This window comes from Pseudochaenichthys georgianus, chromosome 9 (assembly GCF_902827115.2).
Source record: "Pseudochaenichthys georgianus chromosome 9, fPseGeo1.2, whole genome shotgun sequence".
Taxonomy (NCBI): domain Eukaryota; kingdom Metazoa; phylum Chordata; class Actinopteri; order Perciformes; family Channichthyidae; genus Pseudochaenichthys; species Pseudochaenichthys georgianus.
In genome coordinates this window covers 37,558,781-37,578,379 of record NC_047511.1, presented here as the reverse complement: position 1 = coordinate 37,578,379, position 19,599 = coordinate 37,558,781, and the positions used below count along the sequence as shown (strand labels likewise).

The 19,599-nt window shown below is 39.7% G+C and overlaps 3 protein-coding genes and 1 non-coding gene across 7 annotated transcripts in view; 1 reads left to right on the top strand and 3 right to left on the bottom strand.

Moving 5' to 3' along the window:
- Positions 1 to 37: 37 nt before the first annotated feature.
- On the bottom strand, positions 38 to 1,493 carry isg15 (ISG15 ubiquitin like modifier). The gene is made up of 2 exons (XM_034091565.2): positions 1,385 to 1,493; positions 38 to 783 (listed from the first exon to the last, which is right to left on the bottom strand). The coding sequence occupies exon 2, from the start codon at positions 769 to 771 to the stop codon at positions 304 to 306; it is 468 nt and encodes a 155-aa protein (XP_033947456.1). The 5' UTR covers positions 772 to 783; positions 1,385 to 1,493; the 3' UTR covers positions 38 to 303.
- A 1,699-nt stretch (positions 1,494 to 3,192) lies between these two features.
- On the bottom strand, positions 3,193 to 6,044 carry gatc (glutamyl-tRNA amidotransferase subunit C). The gene is made up of 5 exons (XM_034091493.2): positions 5,671 to 6,044; positions 5,385 to 5,435; positions 4,375 to 4,544; positions 4,140 to 4,243; positions 3,193 to 3,306 (listed from the first exon to the last, which is right to left on the bottom strand). The coding sequence occupies exons 1-5, from the start codon at positions 5,857 to 5,859 to the stop codon at positions 3,245 to 3,247; spliced, it is 576 nt and encodes a 191-aa protein (XP_033947384.1). The 5' UTR covers positions 5,860 to 6,044; the 3' UTR covers positions 3,193 to 3,244.
- Positions 6,045 to 6,384: 340 nt separating this feature from the next.
- On the top strand, positions 6,385 to 6,457 carry trnak-uuu (transfer RNA lysine (anticodon UUU)). The gene has a single exon. It is a non-coding gene; the product is annotated as a tRNA-Lys (tRNA).
- A 5,549-nt stretch (positions 6,458 to 12,006) lies between these two features.
- Positions 12,007 to 19,599, bottom strand: part of sgsm1a (small G protein signaling modulator 1a) — a 30,107-nt gene continuing 22,514 nt past the window's right edge. For 2 of the 4 annotated variants that reach the window (XM_034091231.2, XM_034091234.2), the window contains 10 exons: positions 19,133 to 19,261; positions 18,869 to 19,054; positions 18,015 to 18,086; positions 16,722 to 17,858; positions 16,505 to 16,629; positions 15,414 to 15,496; positions 15,175 to 15,284; positions 14,963 to 15,059; positions 14,404 to 14,571; positions 12,007 to 13,660 (listed from right to left, as the gene is read on the bottom strand). In XM_034091231.2, the coding sequence (XP_033947122.1) occupies positions 13,572 to 13,660; positions 14,404 to 14,571; positions 14,963 to 15,059; positions 15,175 to 15,284; positions 15,414 to 15,496; positions 16,505 to 16,629; positions 16,722 to 17,858; positions 18,015 to 18,086; positions 18,869 to 19,054; positions 19,133 to 19,261 (2,196 nt within the window). In that variant the 3' untranslated portion in view covers positions 12,007 to 13,571. The remainder of the gene's footprint in view (positions 13,661 to 14,403; positions 14,572 to 14,962; positions 15,060 to 15,174; positions 15,285 to 15,413; positions 15,497 to 16,504; positions 16,630 to 16,721; positions 17,859 to 18,014; positions 18,087 to 18,868; positions 19,055 to 19,132; positions 19,262 to 19,599) is intronic. The other 2 variants (XM_034091232.2, XM_034091235.2) reach the window with 1 other exon arrangement.

Below are 19,599 nucleotides of genomic sequence, written 5' to 3'. Positions count from 1 at the left end.
TGAAGATTCAGTAAAGAACAGGAAATGAGAACAGACATGCAAGATTACAATCTTTATTATTTTTTAACAGTCTACATTTGATGTAGTCAGAATGTGAAGTGTCATAATAAAGTTATAACATGAAGATGTGTTCATAACATATTTGTTAAGCCAAAACAAAGAAAGTTTTATTTTTGGAATGATTTCTAATCGAGGAATGTATTAATGAGTGCAATTTAAATTTAAATAAAATACAAGCTAAATGATCTTCATTTTTAGATAAAATAAAGGAATGTCCAGAAATGTCTTTTAACTGAAGTGTCCTCAGCCTCCTCTCAGCCGCAGGTTCAGGAAGATGGTGCTATTTGCTCGGACGTTGTAGTCGGAGAGTTTCCCCCCGTTCATCTCTCTGCTCTCGTGGAGGAGCCTCTGCTGGCTCACCGGGACCCGCTCTCTCTCCTCCACCCTGCTCCTGAAGTGGCTCACCGTCTCATCCGGTTTGATGTCATACGTGCTGCTCACCCCCTTCTCGTTTTTGAGGAACACCTGGATTATGGCCGGTGTGGTCACCAGCAGGTTCACCCTGGCCCCGGAGTGCAGGCCGTAGGACTCGAGGGTCGCAGAGTCGTTGTTGAGAGTTGTGCTGCAGCCGTTCTCAAAGACCAGCTTCTGGGACTCACATGCAATCCCTAGTTTCTGCTGGATGAGTATTTTCAGAGAGTCCACTGTGTCATGCGGGCACACCCTCAGGGTATGGGAGCTCCCATTCATCAGACTGATGGTTAGATCCATGATGAACGTGGCCTGAAAGAGAGGTAAATACATTTAGAGGTGGAAGAAAAACTAAGACTCTGTACTTAATTAAAAGTAGTACCAGTGTAGGAATACTCTTTTACAAGTAAAAGTTGTGCATTCAAAATGTTACTCAAGTAAAAGTACAAAAGTATTAGCATACAAATATACTTAAAGTACTAAAGGTAAAAGTATGCAGATTGGCCTATTTCAGAATAATATAAGTTACATGTTTTCATTATTATTTTATTGATACATTAAAGTGTTATCAAAGCTGGTAAAGGTGCAGCCTATTACTGTAAATAAATGTGAATACTGTAGGGTAACCATTTCACACCATTTAAATCTGCAAGGTAACTAAATGTAATAAATAAATGCAGTGGAGTAAAAGTACACTATTTACCTTGGAACTTCATAAATACAAAGTAGCAAAACGTTTAAATAAATAACTACAAGTCCCTCATTAAAAAAAAATACAGTGAATATATTCTATACTTTACATCACTGAATACATTAATACAAATAAGTCCACTGGGAAAAAAACACGTTTTCCCCCAGAGAATAAAGTGTCGCGGTACATTTCATGACAGATCTGATAAAGAAAACTTCGTACCTTGAGATGAGTTTTTAAAAATTCTCCAGAAATCGTCGCTCTTCTTTAGACTGTGACAGTAATCGTTTCTCCAGAGCAGCTGACGCAGGCTTCTTCTCTCCTCTGTTTATATACAGTCTGCCCAGCTGATCGAGCCCGCCCCCTGGTTTAAGATTCGTTTTCCCTTCCATGCCTTCATCATTTTCGGTTTCTAATCTCCAAAAATGACCTGCAGTGTTTTGGACATTGTAAAGTGCACGAGGGCGTAGTCCCGGACTTTCCCCATGACGTAACGTTTTTTCTTTAATTGAATAAACTGACGACTCATGATAAACTCAAAGTGACTCTTTAGTATTGTTATTTCATAGGTTTAAACCAGGGGTGTCCAAACTACGGCCCGCGGACCATTTTGAATCGGCCCTCAGCAAATTAAAAAAGTATAATGGAACATGGACAAGTGGACTTATTAACACAGTAGCCTAGTATTCGTGTGTTAATAAGACCACTTTTCAAATAAATTCAGTCAATTAAAGTTGGAAACATTTTCTAACATATCTTATTTGATAAGAAAAAAGCCCAATGACTTATTTTACATAACAAGCTTGAAAAAGACCATTATCTCTCCTTATTATAATCAATTTGAGCTTCTGTTTTATATATATAATATACCTCTAGTGAGTGGCCCAGCCCTTCGTATATTTTTCTGTATTTGGTCCTCGGTGAAAAAAGTTTGGACACCCCTGGTTTAAAGTTAACCATAACAATAACAGTACTGAACTAAGACTAGACTGTACAGTTAACCCAAAACGTGAACGTGATAACTGTAGGAAGTTTGTCTAAGATAAATTGCATGAAATTATTTTTGTGTAATTATTGCATCAGATGAGTTTTGCTGGTATTTTTGGAAACTGTTGATAACATTTTTCTTTCTGTATGGTGCATTTGTTTTAACATTAGAAATAATAGTCTCTTCTCTTTTACTACACATTCAGGGTTTCCTTCTCCCTTACGCTTTGACATTGCACTGTTATCTCTTTGGTTTTTCTAACTATACTTTACTAATGCAGGACGACTGTTCAACATAGAGGGAAAGCTCTGTTCATTAGGTCTTTACTTGGCCCTCCTCCTGTGATAATTAGTTTATATCTTAAATAATAATACAGACTAAAACGTTTTTTTACACCATAAATGAAGGCCTCACAACCCCCCTGTAAAGCTCAGGTGACCCCCACCTGGGGATCGAGGTTCAAGGCATACATTTGTCATACGTACATAGCTACAGTGTAGTTATATTGATGGAAATCTTAGGTCACAGGCTCCTCCAACAGTGCAACACAATACAACTGAAAACACAGAAAAAGTAGTGCAAGTAATACAAAAAAGAATATAGGGAAATAGTGCAATAAGAATCTATATACAACAAGTGATTGGATCAGAGCCTTAAGGCACATGATGATTCACAGATTATATCATGCACTGACAGGTCTAGTTTTTAAAAGGAAAGGGAAAATCATTTCATCAGATAAAATCGAAATAACACATCAGAGTCTATTATTAGCCACACACAGTAAACCTAAAACAAACAAAACAAAAAGATAGAAAATGTTTTATTACAAAAGTTAAACAACACTTGAATAAAAGCAGGACATCTGACAATAACTGTCACAATGTAAATCACAAGCCCTGTGCAACATTCCTTATCAATGTCCTCATAACACAGGTTGTCCAAACACTGCTGACTCACCATGTTGCTGACATGAAACCGAAACTAAGAAGAGAAGTAACCAAACTGCAGCAGGTGTAAATGAAACTGAACAATAACAATAACACAATCTTTCAGGTTTTTATTTAACTTCCAAAATGTACTATTTGTAATACATATCATAACTCTGAGTGTTTCAGTATGGTGGCCCTTTCCTCCCTCGTTGGTAGAGGAATATTTCCTGTGGTGAAAAAATTAAATGTCAGTGAAGGATATTTACAGTTATAATGAAACAGGAGGAAAACGATACATCATCCTTTAGTTTAAATTAATGTACAGAGCATAGAGAGAATAACTAAACGGATTGATTACAAAATGCTCAGGGTATGATGCCTACAGTATTAACAGTATGAACAGTGTGAAATGAATAAGATATATACAGGATAACAAAAGAGAGACAGTTGCCAACATACAAACTGTAGATAAAATCACAGATATAGACGTTAAGATGTGAATACACAGGGAGATTTATACACTGAGGGCGAGAGCAGAACAATATAGAAAAAAATGTCATCACGTTTAATTTGACTTTCATTGCAATTGTGACATATCTCACTATGTTAGAGGGAATGGGGATTATTGCATCATTAATCTTATTTTTATTGAATAATATATGAAATTGATCATGCGGATTTCTTCTGCGAGGATCTGTACCTAACTAAGATTTCTTAAGTCTTTAGAATCTGGTTTGTGAATCACAACACTGCTTAATAGAAAATGGTATCTTTACACTTATTTAACCTCATCAAATATTGTGCCTTGTGCGATTTGGATATTGCACCAGTCCATATTAATATTTGGAAAAAACTCTGAATTGCTATTCAACCATAGAGAAGCCAGTAGTACAAATGTATGGGAAGAGCATATAGTGCAGGCAAGTGTAGAGAGGCAGAAGTACATCAGCAACCAATGAGGCCTTGTTCAATTTCATTCCCATATACTCTTAATTATTTAAAACCAATGATACAATCCGCTCTACTGTTTAAAAATACATGTATTCAGGTTTATTCTCACCTGGTGGGGCCACAAAATATTCTTCAATGGTGTGTTTGGAGAGCTGAAGCAGTTCTTCAGCACAGTCCCCTTCCGACACTGCATCCTCCCTAAGGTTTAATGACCTGAATGGATGAAACAATATGCATGCATCGGCTCAGTTTAAAACTGTGCTGCAGTTGGGGCTCATTTGATATAGCTGGGATGAGGAGGCCAACATACAAATACACTGTTTTCATAACTGGTTGAACCTTACCTGTCCTCCAGAACTGAATCCATTGGTTCCACCCCTGAAGTGTCAACAGCATGAAGCTGATCTGCAAATCTGATGGCTTCCTCCAAACAGGCCAGTCCCTGTTTGGTGCGGAAATCCACCAGCGCCAGTCGCTCCAGTTGGTCCACCAGGTCGGCAGGGATATGCACAGGCTGTCAATTAAAAGTGTGTTGCGTAAGAAATATATACATGACACATTCTTTCCCCAACATTTTAAGAATGTCTTTAACTGTTAGTAACCATTGAATAAAGTAATTGCCTCCATTAATAATTTCTAATCAGCACACACTGCCATGACTCATGCCCAATAACTCCACCTCTGGTAATCTCTGAAGTTTTGTAATTTTGACAATATTGTGAGATGTTGTCCCTCAAAACTAAAGCCACACCTACATTTTATTTCATAATCAATTAATCTACTTATTATCTTATCTCTGTAAAATGTCAGATAATAAGAAAATATGTCTATCCCAGTTTTTTAAAGCCTAAATTGGTGTCTTTAAATGTCTGGTTTTGTCAGTCCCAAAACAAAAGATGTGCAGTTTAATATTAACATATTTTATTATTTAATATCAAACAGATAAAAGTAGGCAATCTACATAATTCAGAGGCTTAAAAAACAGCATTTTATATCCGTTTGTCTGCTACAGAAAATACTTTAAAGTAGTAGATTATTATTTGTTGTCAATTTACCCATTATTGAAGCTCTACTCAAAATAACCCACCTCCCTAAAAAAAAGGAAATTACATTCTTTATCAAAAGATAATAACAGATACACTCATGATAATAACAGATACACCTTTTTACCCTGTTGTCTGAAACAAGAACTGGGGATTTAGTCCCTCATCGAATATATTTGAGAATAACAATTGTTTAAGACAAGGCTTTTAACTAAATACCTACAATCTAACATGAATTTCAGAGCATTAGTTCACACAGCATGTCTTTATGCTAGTAATGTATCTTTTTCAACTAGACATGAGGACCCTACCGGGGGAAGTTGGTCCAATGGTACTGGTTCCCATGTTGCAGCCTCTGGTACCTAGAAGAGACACCCAGGTTACAGTTTCAAGTCTTTTATTGTCATGTGTGCATTGCTACAGTGTAGTCATGAGTAGGTCACAGGCTCCTCCAACAGTGCAACACAATAAAACAGATACAATATTACAATAAAAAGATAAAATAGTACTTTTAAAGCTGCAAAGTCTTTGTTTTGCATTGGGTGCTGATTGCATAGACTTCACGTTGAATCAAAAATCATTGACATTTTATTTTACCTTGGAGTTAAGTGGTCGAGAGCTCAACAGTCGCGTTAAATGTGTGTTGTGGCTCTGAAGGAAGATGTTCCTTCTTCTGTGGAAGATCTCCTCGTTTGTTATTGAGTATCCATCGTTAGCTAACAGGTTACATGATTTAAGTGACACGCCACGACAGGAGCGTTTCACAGCGAGACTTACCACCGACATGTTCCGAATAATAAGGTAGTGAGATATGCCCGAGAAGTATGTAAAAGTTGTCACATTGTTTGAGTAATAAATAACTAAACAGGAAGGTCAGTACTGAGGTCTAAACTAGCACATGTAGCTAACGACCTGCTGTGGCTAACGTTAGCTCATGGGATGTTGTGGGACTAGAGGAAGCGAGAGGGTACTTCCACTTCCACAGACTGCAATAAAGTGCCGGCGTCCTAATTGTTAAATAATGTTGTTATATTCATTTCACCTTTAACAGTGACTCGTGTAAAGTAAAACACATCAGAAATATACTGATAGATTTATAAACCGACGCTTCATAGCCAGATATGAGTCGTCGTTGTTGATACATCAGTACTATTGTAAAAACGTCATATTAATAATTGACATTACAGTTTATCATTTGAAATGTTAAGTAATAATTAAATGGAGATATAACTGATGACAGACAACACTTAGCGACAATATTTGTATATTAACACATTTATATAGGAGTTTGTCATCTCTAAGCTTCTGAGAGCCCGGATAGCTCAGTCGGTAGAGCATCAGACTTTTAATCTGAGGGTCTAGGGTTCAAGTCCCTATTCGGGCGGAAGATTTTTAATTTCTGATCCACAGCACACAGGCATACTTCGAATCATTTCCAGCCCGGTCATTATTTAAGCAGCAGGGTTCCCCTCAGCAACTCCACCTCCCCGGTCATTATTTAAGCAGCAGGGTTCCCCTCAGCAAGTATTATAATAACTGATAATAGATGATGCGCCTATTGATGCAACTCCACCTCCCCGGTTTATGATGTTTAATCGTTTCAACTGAGCCAAAGTGTATATTATATTTAATGTATTTAAGAAAAAATATATAACAGCAATAACAAACTTTACATACTGTATTAACATGTATGTATATTCTTTTGCTTTGTTTTTCTGTGGTATACATTTGTTTAGGAGAATTTAGGTGAGATAAAGTGGGGAATAGGTTGTATATTTTGTAATGAATTAGTTATATATGAGTACTGCAGGGGACTACTTTTGACTTGTTGCTATCATATAAATTAACAAAGAAACACATTAAACTAGACCCGGTGAGAGTGCATAGCCGCGTTCACACTGCGGTACTTTTCCCACAAAGGTTCATGCGAACTTAGTTCATGATCGCGTTCACACCAAAAAGAGCAGGTACTAAAAGTAGTTAATGCGAACCTTTTTACCCCCTCGAAAGTCCCTGCGAGAGAGCAGGGACTTTCGAACGGCTCTTTTGTGAGAAAAGAGCTATATTTCTGATTGGCTGGGCGGATTGCAAACCACGTCCCGTAAAACTCCCAAAAAGTGTTGTGAAGCCGCCATTTTATTATCCTCGCATTAGCATTATTAGCATTAGCATTATTAGCATTAGCCCAGCGCAGAAACGCAGAGAGACTAACTTATGGCAACACAAAATAAAACATGGGAGCGGTGGAGATGAGGAGGTGTCGGCGTTCTGGAGATTTACTCGGAAGGCTTCAGTAGAAGCTGCTGGGAGTCCCAGCAGTCCCCAACTCCGGGGGCTTCCGCCCGGGGACTTTGGGTGGCAGTATACGCCGTGAAGTGGTTTGCGGCCTGCCAGTAAACCCAATGCAGAAGAAGAAGAAGTGACGTCAGCGGCTTCATTTGCCTAATCCACCCCCAGGGACTTTTTCCGGTGTGAACGCGATCTGTACTTAGTTCATGCGAACTCTTTAGTTCGCATGAACTAAGTTCGCATGAACCTTTGTGGGAAAAGTACCGCAGTGTGAACGCGGCTTATGTTTCTTATACTGTATATTTTTGATCTGAGGGTCCAGCCAATGTCTGTTTTGATTTTTTTTAGCCATGACAGCTGCCTTAAAGAGCCTGTGACAGCATCCAAACAACTGTTGTGCAATGAAATATTGGGCTACTAGTAATCTCGAACCGTCAGTTTGAAAAAGAAAAAGCAATACCGTTCCGTTAAATATCAATAATTTCGAACATCGCGGGGAAATTTCTTCGACTCATTTTGAAGTTTTGGGGGAAGCCGGAAGTGACGTCAATGCGGGAACGCTTCGAGAGCCAAACACGGACAAAGTGTGTTGTCATGCGTAGAAATGGTGAATTACTGAGATTAGGCACGTTAATAACGTTTTAATGAAGTTGACTACAGTATATTCATATTTGTCAGTACTTTCATGTCAATTCGGCGACATAAACATAAATGATCGTGGTGAAGATGATGATTACATTAGGATTAAAAATCGGGAGTGAGAGCTGCTGAATTTCCTCCCGTCGGATGTGATATAAAAACAAATCGATTATTTTTGTAGTTGTAAACTCAAGTGGATGAAACTACATTTATTAGTGCTTTCATGTCAATTCGGCGAACATATGATACATTAAATGATCGTGAAGATCATCATTTCCTGATGAGAAAACAAACCGATGCTTTTTGTAGTTGTAGTACACCAACAACATGGATTAAACGTGTGTTTTTTTTACCACAATGTTGGGGAAATTAATGGATAAAATGCACGGATTATTATTATTATTCCCACTCCGATCGGGACACTAGGTCCACCGTTTCCCCGCAGCGAGGCTCCCCCCGTTGACAGTTTACGTGGGCTGGGTGCAGTGGCGGACTGGCCATCGGGACGAATCCCGATGAGCCGGTACCGAAGTGGGCCGGTCGGATAAGTCACTAGCACATCCCCCATAGGCGGCGCGTGAGGCTCAGGTTTGAGAAGGCTAAATAACTTATTTTACCTGACGCTGCCCGCCTCCGGCGTCTATAGAAAAGAGATCAACTCAGTGTGCGGAGTTTAAATGTCTCAAGTCATATTACAGGATAAAGAAAATACAGTTTAAACTGCCGTATGCAGAGAAGACGCCGACGTGTCGCACTTAACATTCATATTACATCATCAATCAGATCATCGATCATATAATATCATAATATATCATATATTTCCTTATCTGAGTCAGCTTCTCCAGCCTCATCTGGCCGTGCAACACTCACAGTGTTACATACTGGATGCAGAAGTATTATTTTAAGCAACACATTATGTTGACGAAACACTCGAGTCAAATGTAATTAAAGTCAGATCCACTCGTGTCTTAGACGTGAACGCGCTCTCAGCTGGAGAGAGAACCCCTGGCTTGATTTACCGAGTTGTTAACCAGCGTCGTAGGACCGCTTAGCGAGATCTCGTTTGTTAGTTTGTTGTTGATAGTTTGTTTGTTACTCAAACATATCCAGGGGCTGTTGAACTGGCTTCGTAGTACAGGGCACAGGTGGCTAGCAGCGCTAATGTCAAAGACACAGACATTATACATTATATTTGTATTTTACCAGGATGCACTGACACAAATATTTACATATTTACATTTACTATCTACAGCAGGGGTGGGGAACCTTTTTCCTCTCAAGGGCCATTTCAATGTTTACAATATCCTCAGAGGGCCGTACAAATTTGACCTCTGCTTAAAAATACTAAAATCACAGCCCATTCATTTCATGCTGTGCAAAGAAAAAGCAACCTCTTAACCCAGATATCTCACCATGACCCGCGTATGGATGCACGTGCACGGTGTGGCGTGACCACCAAAACAGAAAGATATGGACACAAGATGTGTGCAAATGTATTTAGTTTCCTATCCATGTGAACATGATTTAAGTGGGGGGGGACCTAACCTCCTCTAGGGGGGTCCGGGGGCATGCTCTCCTGGGAAGATTGTTTTTTAAATGTTGAAGGCAAGGCAAGGCAAGTTTATTTATATAGCACTTTTCAACGCAAGGCAATTCAAAGTGCTTTACAAAAAAAAAATGAAAGACATTAAGCATTAAAAAAGAAAAGCTAATAAAATAAACATTAAGGAAAAATACATGGATAAAAGTTACAGTGCAGTCTAAAATATGAATAGTTCAATTAAACATTACAATAAAAAGTACATGGATAAAAGTTACAGTGCAGTTTAAGATATGAATAGTTCAATTAAAAGCAGCGACAAAAAGATAAGTCTTCAGCCTGGATTTAAAAGTAGTAAGAGTTGCAGCGGACTTGCAGGTTTCTGGGAGTTTGTTCCAGATATTTGGAGCATAATAACTGAACGCTCCTTTACCATGTTTAGTTCTGACTCTGGGGACAGAAAGCTGACCAGTCCCTGAAGACCTGAGAGATCTGGATGGTTCATAGTTTAGCAGGAGGTCAGTAATGTATTTTGGGCCTAAACCATTCAGTGCTTTATAAACCAGCAGCAATATTTTGAAATCTATTCTTTGACACACAGGAAGCCAGTGTAAAGACTTCAGAACAGGAGTGATGTGATCCACTTTCTTAGTGTTAGTGAGGACTCGAGCAGCGGCGTTCTGAATCAGCTGCAGCTTTCTAATAGATTTTTTAGTGAGACCTGTGAAGACACCATTGCAGTAGTCGAGTCTACTGAAGATAAAAGCATGGACAAGTTTTTCCAAATCCTGCTGTGACATTAGTTCTTTAATCCTAGATATATTCTTTAGGTGATAGTAGGCTGATTTAGTAACTGTTGTAATGTGACTGTTGAAACTCAGGTCAGAGTCCATGACTACACCTAGATTTCTGGCTTTATCTGTTGGTTTGAACATTGCAGACTGAAGCTCAGCGCTAACTTTTAAACGTTCTGCCTTGGCTCCAAAAACCATTACCTCAGTTTTATCTTTGTTTACTTGGAGAAAGTTCTGACACATCCAGTCATTAATTTGTTCAATGCACTTACTCAGTGTTTGAATTGGAGCATAGTCTCCTGGTGAAATTGTTACGTAAATTTGTGTGTCATCATAGCTATGGTAACTTATTTTGTTGTTCTTCATTATCTGAGCCAGTGGTAGCATGTAGATGTTAAAGAGAAGAGGCCCCAAGATGGAGCCTTGAGGAACCCCACATGTCATATGTGTCAACTCAGATGTGTATTTACCTATAGAAACAAAGTTGTTTCTATCCTTTAAGTAGGATTTAAACCAATTTAGAACTGTTTCCGAAAGTCCCACCCAGTTAAAAGCATCAATCTGGTGCACTTTGAGAGCAACATTAAGAGATCTATGGATACATCTCTCAACACCCATATGAAACAGAACTGGAAGCAGATTGCTTTGTCTTTATGGATATTCTACAAATCACTCTCCTTTCAAAATGTATTCTTGTTTATTAATAACAACTGTTATTTACTGTCATATAGTATTTTATACCCGTTTACTTTATTCTCTTGTTTTTTTCTAACTATAATGATCATATAAAGATGTGCCTTTACCTCACTGGTTGGAGAAAAAGCTTCTTATATTCGTTAGCATAGCTAGCTAACCAGATGCTAATAACAACAAAGTTATTAACTGTATGATCAGTATGACAGATGAACAGATCGCCACTGGGCTTTCAACTAAGACACAGACACGCAGAAACTGCGGCATGTGTACGGCTCCTTATGGGTACTGTAATTTCTGAAGTGGCGGAGCGGCATTCTGGTGCTCTCCGTCAGAACTGCCCCTCTCAGTCGAGACATATACCACGTGATGACACGTTAGGCTCGTGTTGTGTTCAAGGACCCTGACCTTGGCCAGGAAAAACAGGCATGATTTTTAGTCCCATTCCACCACTGGCTACATGACCTATGATCGCCCATATTGACGCACCTCATTCCTAAACTTCTAACAGATACAACATAAACCGATCTTTCAGCCTCATATGAGCTCTCAGACACGTTCAAAATTAAACTGTCATCGCTGTCTGAGCTTGCTGCTGTGTGCGCCATCGTGCGTTTACATGCAGATGCTGGGATCCTGGACAGTGCAGCTGGAGCGCTGTGCCCGCAATGACGTCACCCATCATTTGGCGGGACTTGGAGAATCCGCTAGAAGATCCAGAAAATGGTCAACATTGAAGGCAGATTAATGGTTATCAAAGTACAAATATCCAAAATCAGTTCAGTAACGGTTTTCAAGGGGACAATATTTACTCAAATTGATGGGTTTGGATGATGGGGGGAAAACCGTGTCACAGGCTCTTTAAGCACTTCAGCAAATGTTCCCCTATAGGTCGAATAAAACACACTGCAAGATGTTTTGGAAAAATAGTTATGATTCCATTTTTATTGTTTTATTATAAGAACATATACCATTTAATATATATATATATAGGAACCCTTAGTATAGAATTTGATTGTTTTTCAATACACATTTAGAACTGGCCACAAAATAAAAAAATAAGCTTTAACAACAAAGCAGCATCTGAATGAGAAAACAAATAAATAAATGATTTACTTAATCAATGTTACAATAAAGGTTTTCTGACAGCAGTTAGCGTTCACAAACACCTATTTTAAAAGCAGTTCATCTCACCATATTCATGAAACAACACCCGAAGAGCAACAGAGTGATGTTCTAGGCAATGAATGTTGGTATTTGAGACCAATATTAGTATTAATTTCTGAGGTAAAAGCATATATATGTTGTCTTCACAAGACTCAAATCTGCCAAAACATCAACACCGTTTCACGCAACTTAATCTGTACTTTAAAAGTTAATCTCTGTCTAATCTGTCTCACACTAAATCATCTGATTAACGTTGCACAGCAAAACTTTTCATTTGGTAACTGTGACTAAATATTTAATCATCTCATCATATCGTCCCAATTCTTGATCATATTAAAGCTGAGGCTAACATTCAAAGAACAGGTGACAACACAAGACAAAAATCAAGGTGAGTAAACGGCACAATTTACAAAATAAAAACTGGTTCACTGGATAATAAAAAATAAGTAAGAGGCTAACAAATCAGGCTTGTTGCTTTATATAAATCTCTGCCCAGACATCCATAGGTCACTTAAATATTAGGTTATGCTTTGACATAATATAATCCTCATAATTAAAAACACACTTTTCTCTCATTACAGTACAATTCACACTTAACAAATAAAGACAATATTTGGCAGACGAGGCAGTTCAACGAAAACATTAAAAATACTGTTGGAAGCTAACTCACTGACATGGTGCTAAAAGATAAATTAAATTATACATAATAAGTAACATGCTGGACTAAAAGCCAGTCATTTACTTTTGGGTTGTTGATTTAAATAAAATTAAAAGTCTGCTGACATTCTTCATTCATTAAGGGACAGGTATATGGAGGTTACTTACCGATAGGCTTGATTTAGTAGACTATTAAAATATCTATCATAATCTGTTATAAGAATGCTTTAATCTCACAAATATACTCTCTGGTGGAATTCAGCTGTGTTTTTGGTTTGAAAGGTGGAACTTAAACCATAATTATCTCAAAATATTAAGTGCACTCTGATTAAGATTTACACTTCCGGTATTTCTCACAAAAATATTTTTAAATGAAAAAAATGCTTTTTCAAATACATCTGTTTTCACTTGAACATACTGACAAATATGTAGCATCATTTACAGATACAGCTGTTAACAACACAAACAACATTGTGGATACAGTCAAAAAGGCTCATAGCAGCAGACCGTGATTGTAAAGGCTTAGTGTGTGTGTGTGTGTGTGTGTGTGTGTGTGTGTGTGTGTGTGTGTGTGTGTGTGTCTGTGTGTGTCTGTGTGTGTCTGTGTGTGTCTGTGTGTGTCTGTGTGTGTCTGTGTGTGTTCTCAGATGTGTTTTCTTCTTGTGCTGCTACAGCCGTTCACACTTTACTTGGAAGGAAAAAGAAGACAGAGAACCCAATCACTTGTTCTCTATCAGAATCTGCACCTTGCACACCAGGTCTCTGGCCATGGTCAAAATCTGCTTCGTGTTGTGGTGCTCAGCCATTTCTGAAAGACAAAGAAACACGATTCATGTATTGTTTGAAAACCAGAAGAAGGATACTTATGGAAATGCATTTTCTTAAATATCTGGGGAACAACAGATGTGTCACGGCATCCTAGTTTAATTTACATTTTTTATTTAGCAACCAGTGACATAGGCTCAACAGTGAAGCATCAGTTTCCAGTGGATTACAATTAAATGATTATTCTAGTTATTTAGTATTGCTATTTTATTAAGTTTAAGCCTGGTTCCAGACCTATACATTGCTGTTGAATTCACCCGTTTCCCTGGTGGTAAAAACAACCAACCTATCAGAGCTCTTTATTTGACAAATCTTAATCAGGACTCAGGTCCAGTGTCAGGTTTATAATACTGGGGACTTGCAGAGAAGATATTTTAAAAGAATGGACAACATTCGTGCAGCAGATGGCAACATTGAGTATTCAGACTTTAGGTCCCTATTGTGAGTCAAGCTCTCACAATGATGGTTCCTACAATTCCCATAATGCAACTAAAATATATTAGTTGCACAAGTGCCAAAATGGTAAATAATCATTTTCAAATTCCCTGCTACAAGGTTCCATTGGAGGATTTACTATACCCATTTTGCATTTACAACCTCAATGACATCTCTTAGGTTATTAACTAAGCCTTCACAGAGCTGCTTCAAAGCAAAGGACCAAATTATAAAACTGTTTTGGAAGTGATTGTTTGTCAACCATGTCAGCTGTAAAGAGCCATATTTTACCATTGAAGAACTTAATGATTTCAGTGAAGTCCATGTTGTTCTCCAGGATGATGTCCCTGTAGATCTCCACCAGCGCCAGGGCAATGAAAAGCACAAAGTGGCTAGAAGAGGCATACTTGGCGGCCCAGATAGTTTCCCACACTGCAAACACGTCATCGTACACCAGCTCTGGAAGACAAATCACAAAAAGAGACAGGAGTCGGACCACATTTTGTATTTGAAGGCTCCGATGGGAGTTTGCAGGAAGTGGCGTTATCAGTGGAGAAAGATAGGAGTGGAAGCAGGTGTGAGAGGAAAGGTTTACTCGGATACCCAGATGACAAAAAGGCCTTTGTTTTATAAAGCCTGCAGCTGCAACACACAGCAATTATTTCATAAGCAACTCCCAGGAACAGCTTCCCAAACATATACTGTAGCTGAAAATACTTTCCAAGGCTAGATAACTAAATGTCTTGTTAGCAAGCTGCAGAGGTGTTTGGCCTTTTATCCAGCAACAGGGCTTAAAGAGGAGGGCATTTCTCTCTCCTCTAATTGGCTCAAACCCTTCACACCACTTTACCTCGCTTGAAGTCTAGGAGAAACCAGCGGTAGCAGAAGTAGAAGTGGGTATAGTCTCCGTTCTGGTGCATTAGCTCAAACATCTCAGAATCCAGGATCTACGCAGAGAGGGGATCAGAAAATGCAAAGGAAAGGTGTGAAAAAGTGTGACGTTTGTTGGTATTTATTTATCAATACCTGTTTGCTACAATGTGTGAAGATTTGAAAGGTCACCTGAATAAGAGAGCGCATGTTGGCAAAGTGGGTATCCATAGCTCCTCCGTGGGGGAAGTTTTGATTCATTCTCTTCATGAGCTCAGTGAAACAGCTGAAGGCCATGGCCTCTGATAGCAGGACACAGAGAGAGGAAGCAGGAGTGAGAACGTGTGTGGGCAAACTCTCCTCTGTTGTTCCATCAATAATTGTAAAAATACACCAAATGTCAGAGAAGAGGTGATTCAGTGTTGACTCACCGTCATCCAGGATGACAAGAAGTGGAGCCAGCAGATCACACATGCCCTGCACGTAGCCGATGTCCAGGTGCCTCCAGATATAGCTGTTAATATACAATCGAGAGAAGTGAACGCTTTTTATCTGCCACTGATCCGCTGAGTCACCTTCTAATCAGGATTGAGAGGTATTCACACATTTTCCAACTCAATGGACGTTTTTAAAACGACAGCTGAAGACTTTTTAGGTATGCTTTTTGTTAGCGACAACCCCCTTTCAATCTTTATAATTAGTATTATTTATTTGTATATTGTTTTATTGATGTATTTATTTTATAGGTCTTAATTTATGTTTATTTATTTTATAGTTTTATTAGCAGTCTTTTCATCTTTATTATTCGTTTTTATTTATTTTTTATTATTATTTATTTCAATAAGTTTACATATTGTATTGTATTCAATCATGTTGCGTTCATTCTGCCTTTATTTAACAGAGGGATCATCATCTATTTGATTGTATTTCCTTTGACTTATCACACCTTTTACCTCCTTGTGTTCCTAGCACTGTTATATCATCTTGTTATGCTGCATGTGTGCGTGCGTAAAGGTTTAGACGTTTGACCTGAAGTTTTAATTTGTGATGTGTTGGGAAAAGTGCTGTGTCTGCCTCTCTCTGTTTACCTGTGTCTGTGTCTCTCTCCCTCTCTCTCTCCGTGTCAATTCTATATGCCAACTTTTCTTGTTTCTGCCGCTGCGTAGCATGTTGTAACAACGTGGAATTAGCAGAATAGGTTATTGTATTGTTTATCTCACACCTGTTGCTCTCGATGTAATTTAGCTGATAAAAGGAGACTAATAAAAGCTAATAAAAGCCTCACGCTTGGCGTTTCACTGTCAAGGAGGCGATATAGCGTGTATGTAATTATATTACAAATACTGACTTGAGCCCCACCACTGTATGGGTTAGCCCTACCATAGATTACCCAACAAAAATACTCTGGCGCCGCCTCTGCCGCCAGCCTTAAAATGTAGATAAGCCATTTTCAGTAGATATTAAGAAGGATGAAATCAGCATGTTTGTATTCTTTAACATCCTGATGCTGTGAGTGTTTTACCTGCACATGATGTTGCGCAGTTTCTCCAGGTTGGCGGGAGTGAAGTACCAATAGTTTCGGTCACAGCGCTGGACATCCTTTTCAATCCGGTGCAGATTTAATGTATACAAGTCCAAAAGCTCTTGCTGAAACAAACAACACAATAAATAGATTAAATAAGCTCAACAACAACAACAATAGAAAGGGTTTTTTTTACATTTTAAAATCTGATTCATACAGTGAAGGGACTCGCTGACTCTTGGGAGGGCGCTTCATTCTTAGGGTCTCCAGGTCCAGGCGGAGAGACAAAGTTAGGGTACAGGTTCACCCCCTCTGGCTCCTCTGCAGTGGGCTTTCCCTGCTCGTCCTCCTGGCCGGGCTCCAGGTGGGGGGCTGCTTCACAACGCCCCTTCCTGCTCCAAGGCACCATGGAAACGTTGGCTTTAGGGATCTCCTCCATCTCTATGGCGGAGGGCGACTCGTCAGAATCAGTCATGACCCGAGCCTCGTCTTTCTGAGAGGAAAAGTAGGATTCTCTGGCTGTCGAGTCTGCTGGGAAAATCAGGTTCTTCTCAACCACGGGATCCACTGGATGAACAGATACATTTTCTTTCTTTTCTTCCAACAAAAACTCTTGTGGTTTACTCGTCTTTGATTCATCCATTTCCACATCTGTTTCTGCTATATTCTTAATCTCTGTCTCTCCCTCAGCATTTAATTCTGCTTCTTCAGTCAGACTTTGCTCAACAAGTTCTCCTTTAGATTCGATGGCAGCAGCTGGTGATACCATCGTATCGGGCCCTTCTTTCTCCGTTTCCCCTTCAATTCCTTTAAGCGCATCTTTATCTTCACTTTCTGGCATCTCTGTTTTAACTTCTCCAGACTCATCAACGGTCTCTTGGGTTTTGGCTTGCAGACTTGTCTCTTCCTTGGCATTCGACAGCTCCTCAGTCTTGATGTTTTCTTCAGTTCTGGTCACATGTCCTCTCTCCTTCTCCTCTTCCTCCTGGTTGCTCTTCACACGACCTTTCTCCTCTGTGAGACCTTCACTGTCTGCAGGTTTGACTGGGCTCTGTGGCGCCTGAGGGACAGCGGCAGGTTTTGGGGTAGTATCAGGTGCAGCGCTGTCCTCTGTAAGGGAGCCATCCGACAGGCCGGAGGTGACGGAGAAGTTGCGGGAAGAAGGATGTCCGGAGTCAGGAGAGTTCGTCCCGTTCTGCAGAGCCCCGTTGGGTATCTTTGGCACCTGTTTGGCCTCTTCGCTCTTGGGCTCCATCTCGATCGGGTCAACCTCCTCCACGGACTCAAACACCTGAAAGAACAAGCCAAAGGGAAGCAGGCTACTCCAGGGGAAGGGGTGGGAGGGTGTGAAGAACTAGCAAGGGGAAAATGCAGGGATGTTGAAAAGGGTTGAGATCACATGCATTACTTTAGGATCCGGATACAAGAAGTCTAAACACCATTTCAGTCTTTGAAAGACCCTTTTTAGAAGACCATCTACACAGGCTGCCATCTGGTGAGTGTGTCATACCTGTGTGCTGCTGCTGGAGTCACTCTGCAGGCGAGCCAGACTCTGCCTGTCTGAGCTCTGGGAGGACTGGGACTGGGTAGAAAGATACCGGCCAAGATATTATTATATAAACTTTTTTAACTGAAACGCATCTCTGTTATTACATTGGCTCATGTGCTGAGCTTACATTAAAGGTCCCATATTATAATGTTTTCCATCAATATATTACAGCTCTCAGATATATACGAAACATGTCTCTGAAGTGTTTGGCTCGAAACACCAAACAGATCATTGCAGCATTACCCATAATCCCCTCTGTTTCAGCCCTGTTTCCAAAGTGCTGATTCTCTGTCTGTTACTTTAGATGAAAATATGGAGCCCCTCCCCACGCCCCTCTGAGAGACATTTGGTTAAAAAGAACTCAATGGTGCTCTAGAGGAGATTCAGGTGATAAGGTGGGGGGGGGGTTACCTGGTTGGTGATTGGCTAATGGCTACACAAGACAACACATCGTTATGACATCATAAAGTGGCCAAAATCTGATCAGCTCATTTTCAGACAGGTTTTTATAGAAATGGATCAGGACAAAAAGAGAGAGAATCTTTGTTCCTGAAACTTTCAGAGTCTCTTTACACAGAGGGGACACATGTTGATGAAGAAGAGACATGAAGAAGAGGATGTTGTATGATAGGTGACCTTTAAAGGGATACTCACTTACAATTGTGTGACGTTGCAGGATAAAGAACATTTGAAACAGACAGCTACAGAAGAGTTATACAACTGATTCAACAAGCTGAGAAGTACCGCCTGTAACGAGTAAACAGACTTGTACTCGTCACATTTAGTTTATAACTCTGAAAATAAGTGTGCTCCACCTCATTGCTGACGGAGGAGTTGTGGTGGCTCATCATCTTCTGACTGGGACTGTCCATGCTCGCTGCGGAGGAACACTTTGCTATGGCCACCGCATGCTGCTCCTTCTCCCGCTGCCGGACGATCTCCTCACAGCCGAGCCACTCACTCATGGTCTGCTGGTAGCACACTCGCACCTGCTCGTCCACCTGGGGGGAGGAGGAGGGTACCATCCAGGGTCAGTGGTTCAGGGGGAAAAAAGAGATATAGTTGTGGAAACTACAAACCTCCTTCCTCTCAGCTTCTGACATTCCAAACTGGTAATGACCCAGCAGGAAAGGCCACACCTCCTTACGCAGCGAGGCCTCCACCCCGCCGTAGTACACCAGGCGGAGCAGGTCCTTCTCCTCGTATGCCTGGAGACACAAGGCACAAGTACTTTCTTTTATCTTTTTGATTTCCCCTAAAATATGTGTAATGTGTGTATCTGTAAAGCGCTTTGAGCACTGGAAAAGCGCTATAATAAATGCAAGGAATTATTATTATTATTAATTATTAAAAGACCATTTCAAATCATTGCACAGCATTAACAACACAGAGAGCTGTATACTTTGTGGTTAATAATTAATAATAGAGTAATTTATTTCATTTCAGTATTGCCAGTTCTGCATATCTGAAATCTCTGAATATGTTGCACATTTGTAGATAAGCTACCTCTCATAATATCTGCTCAGCTTTGCACTTTTCATAACAA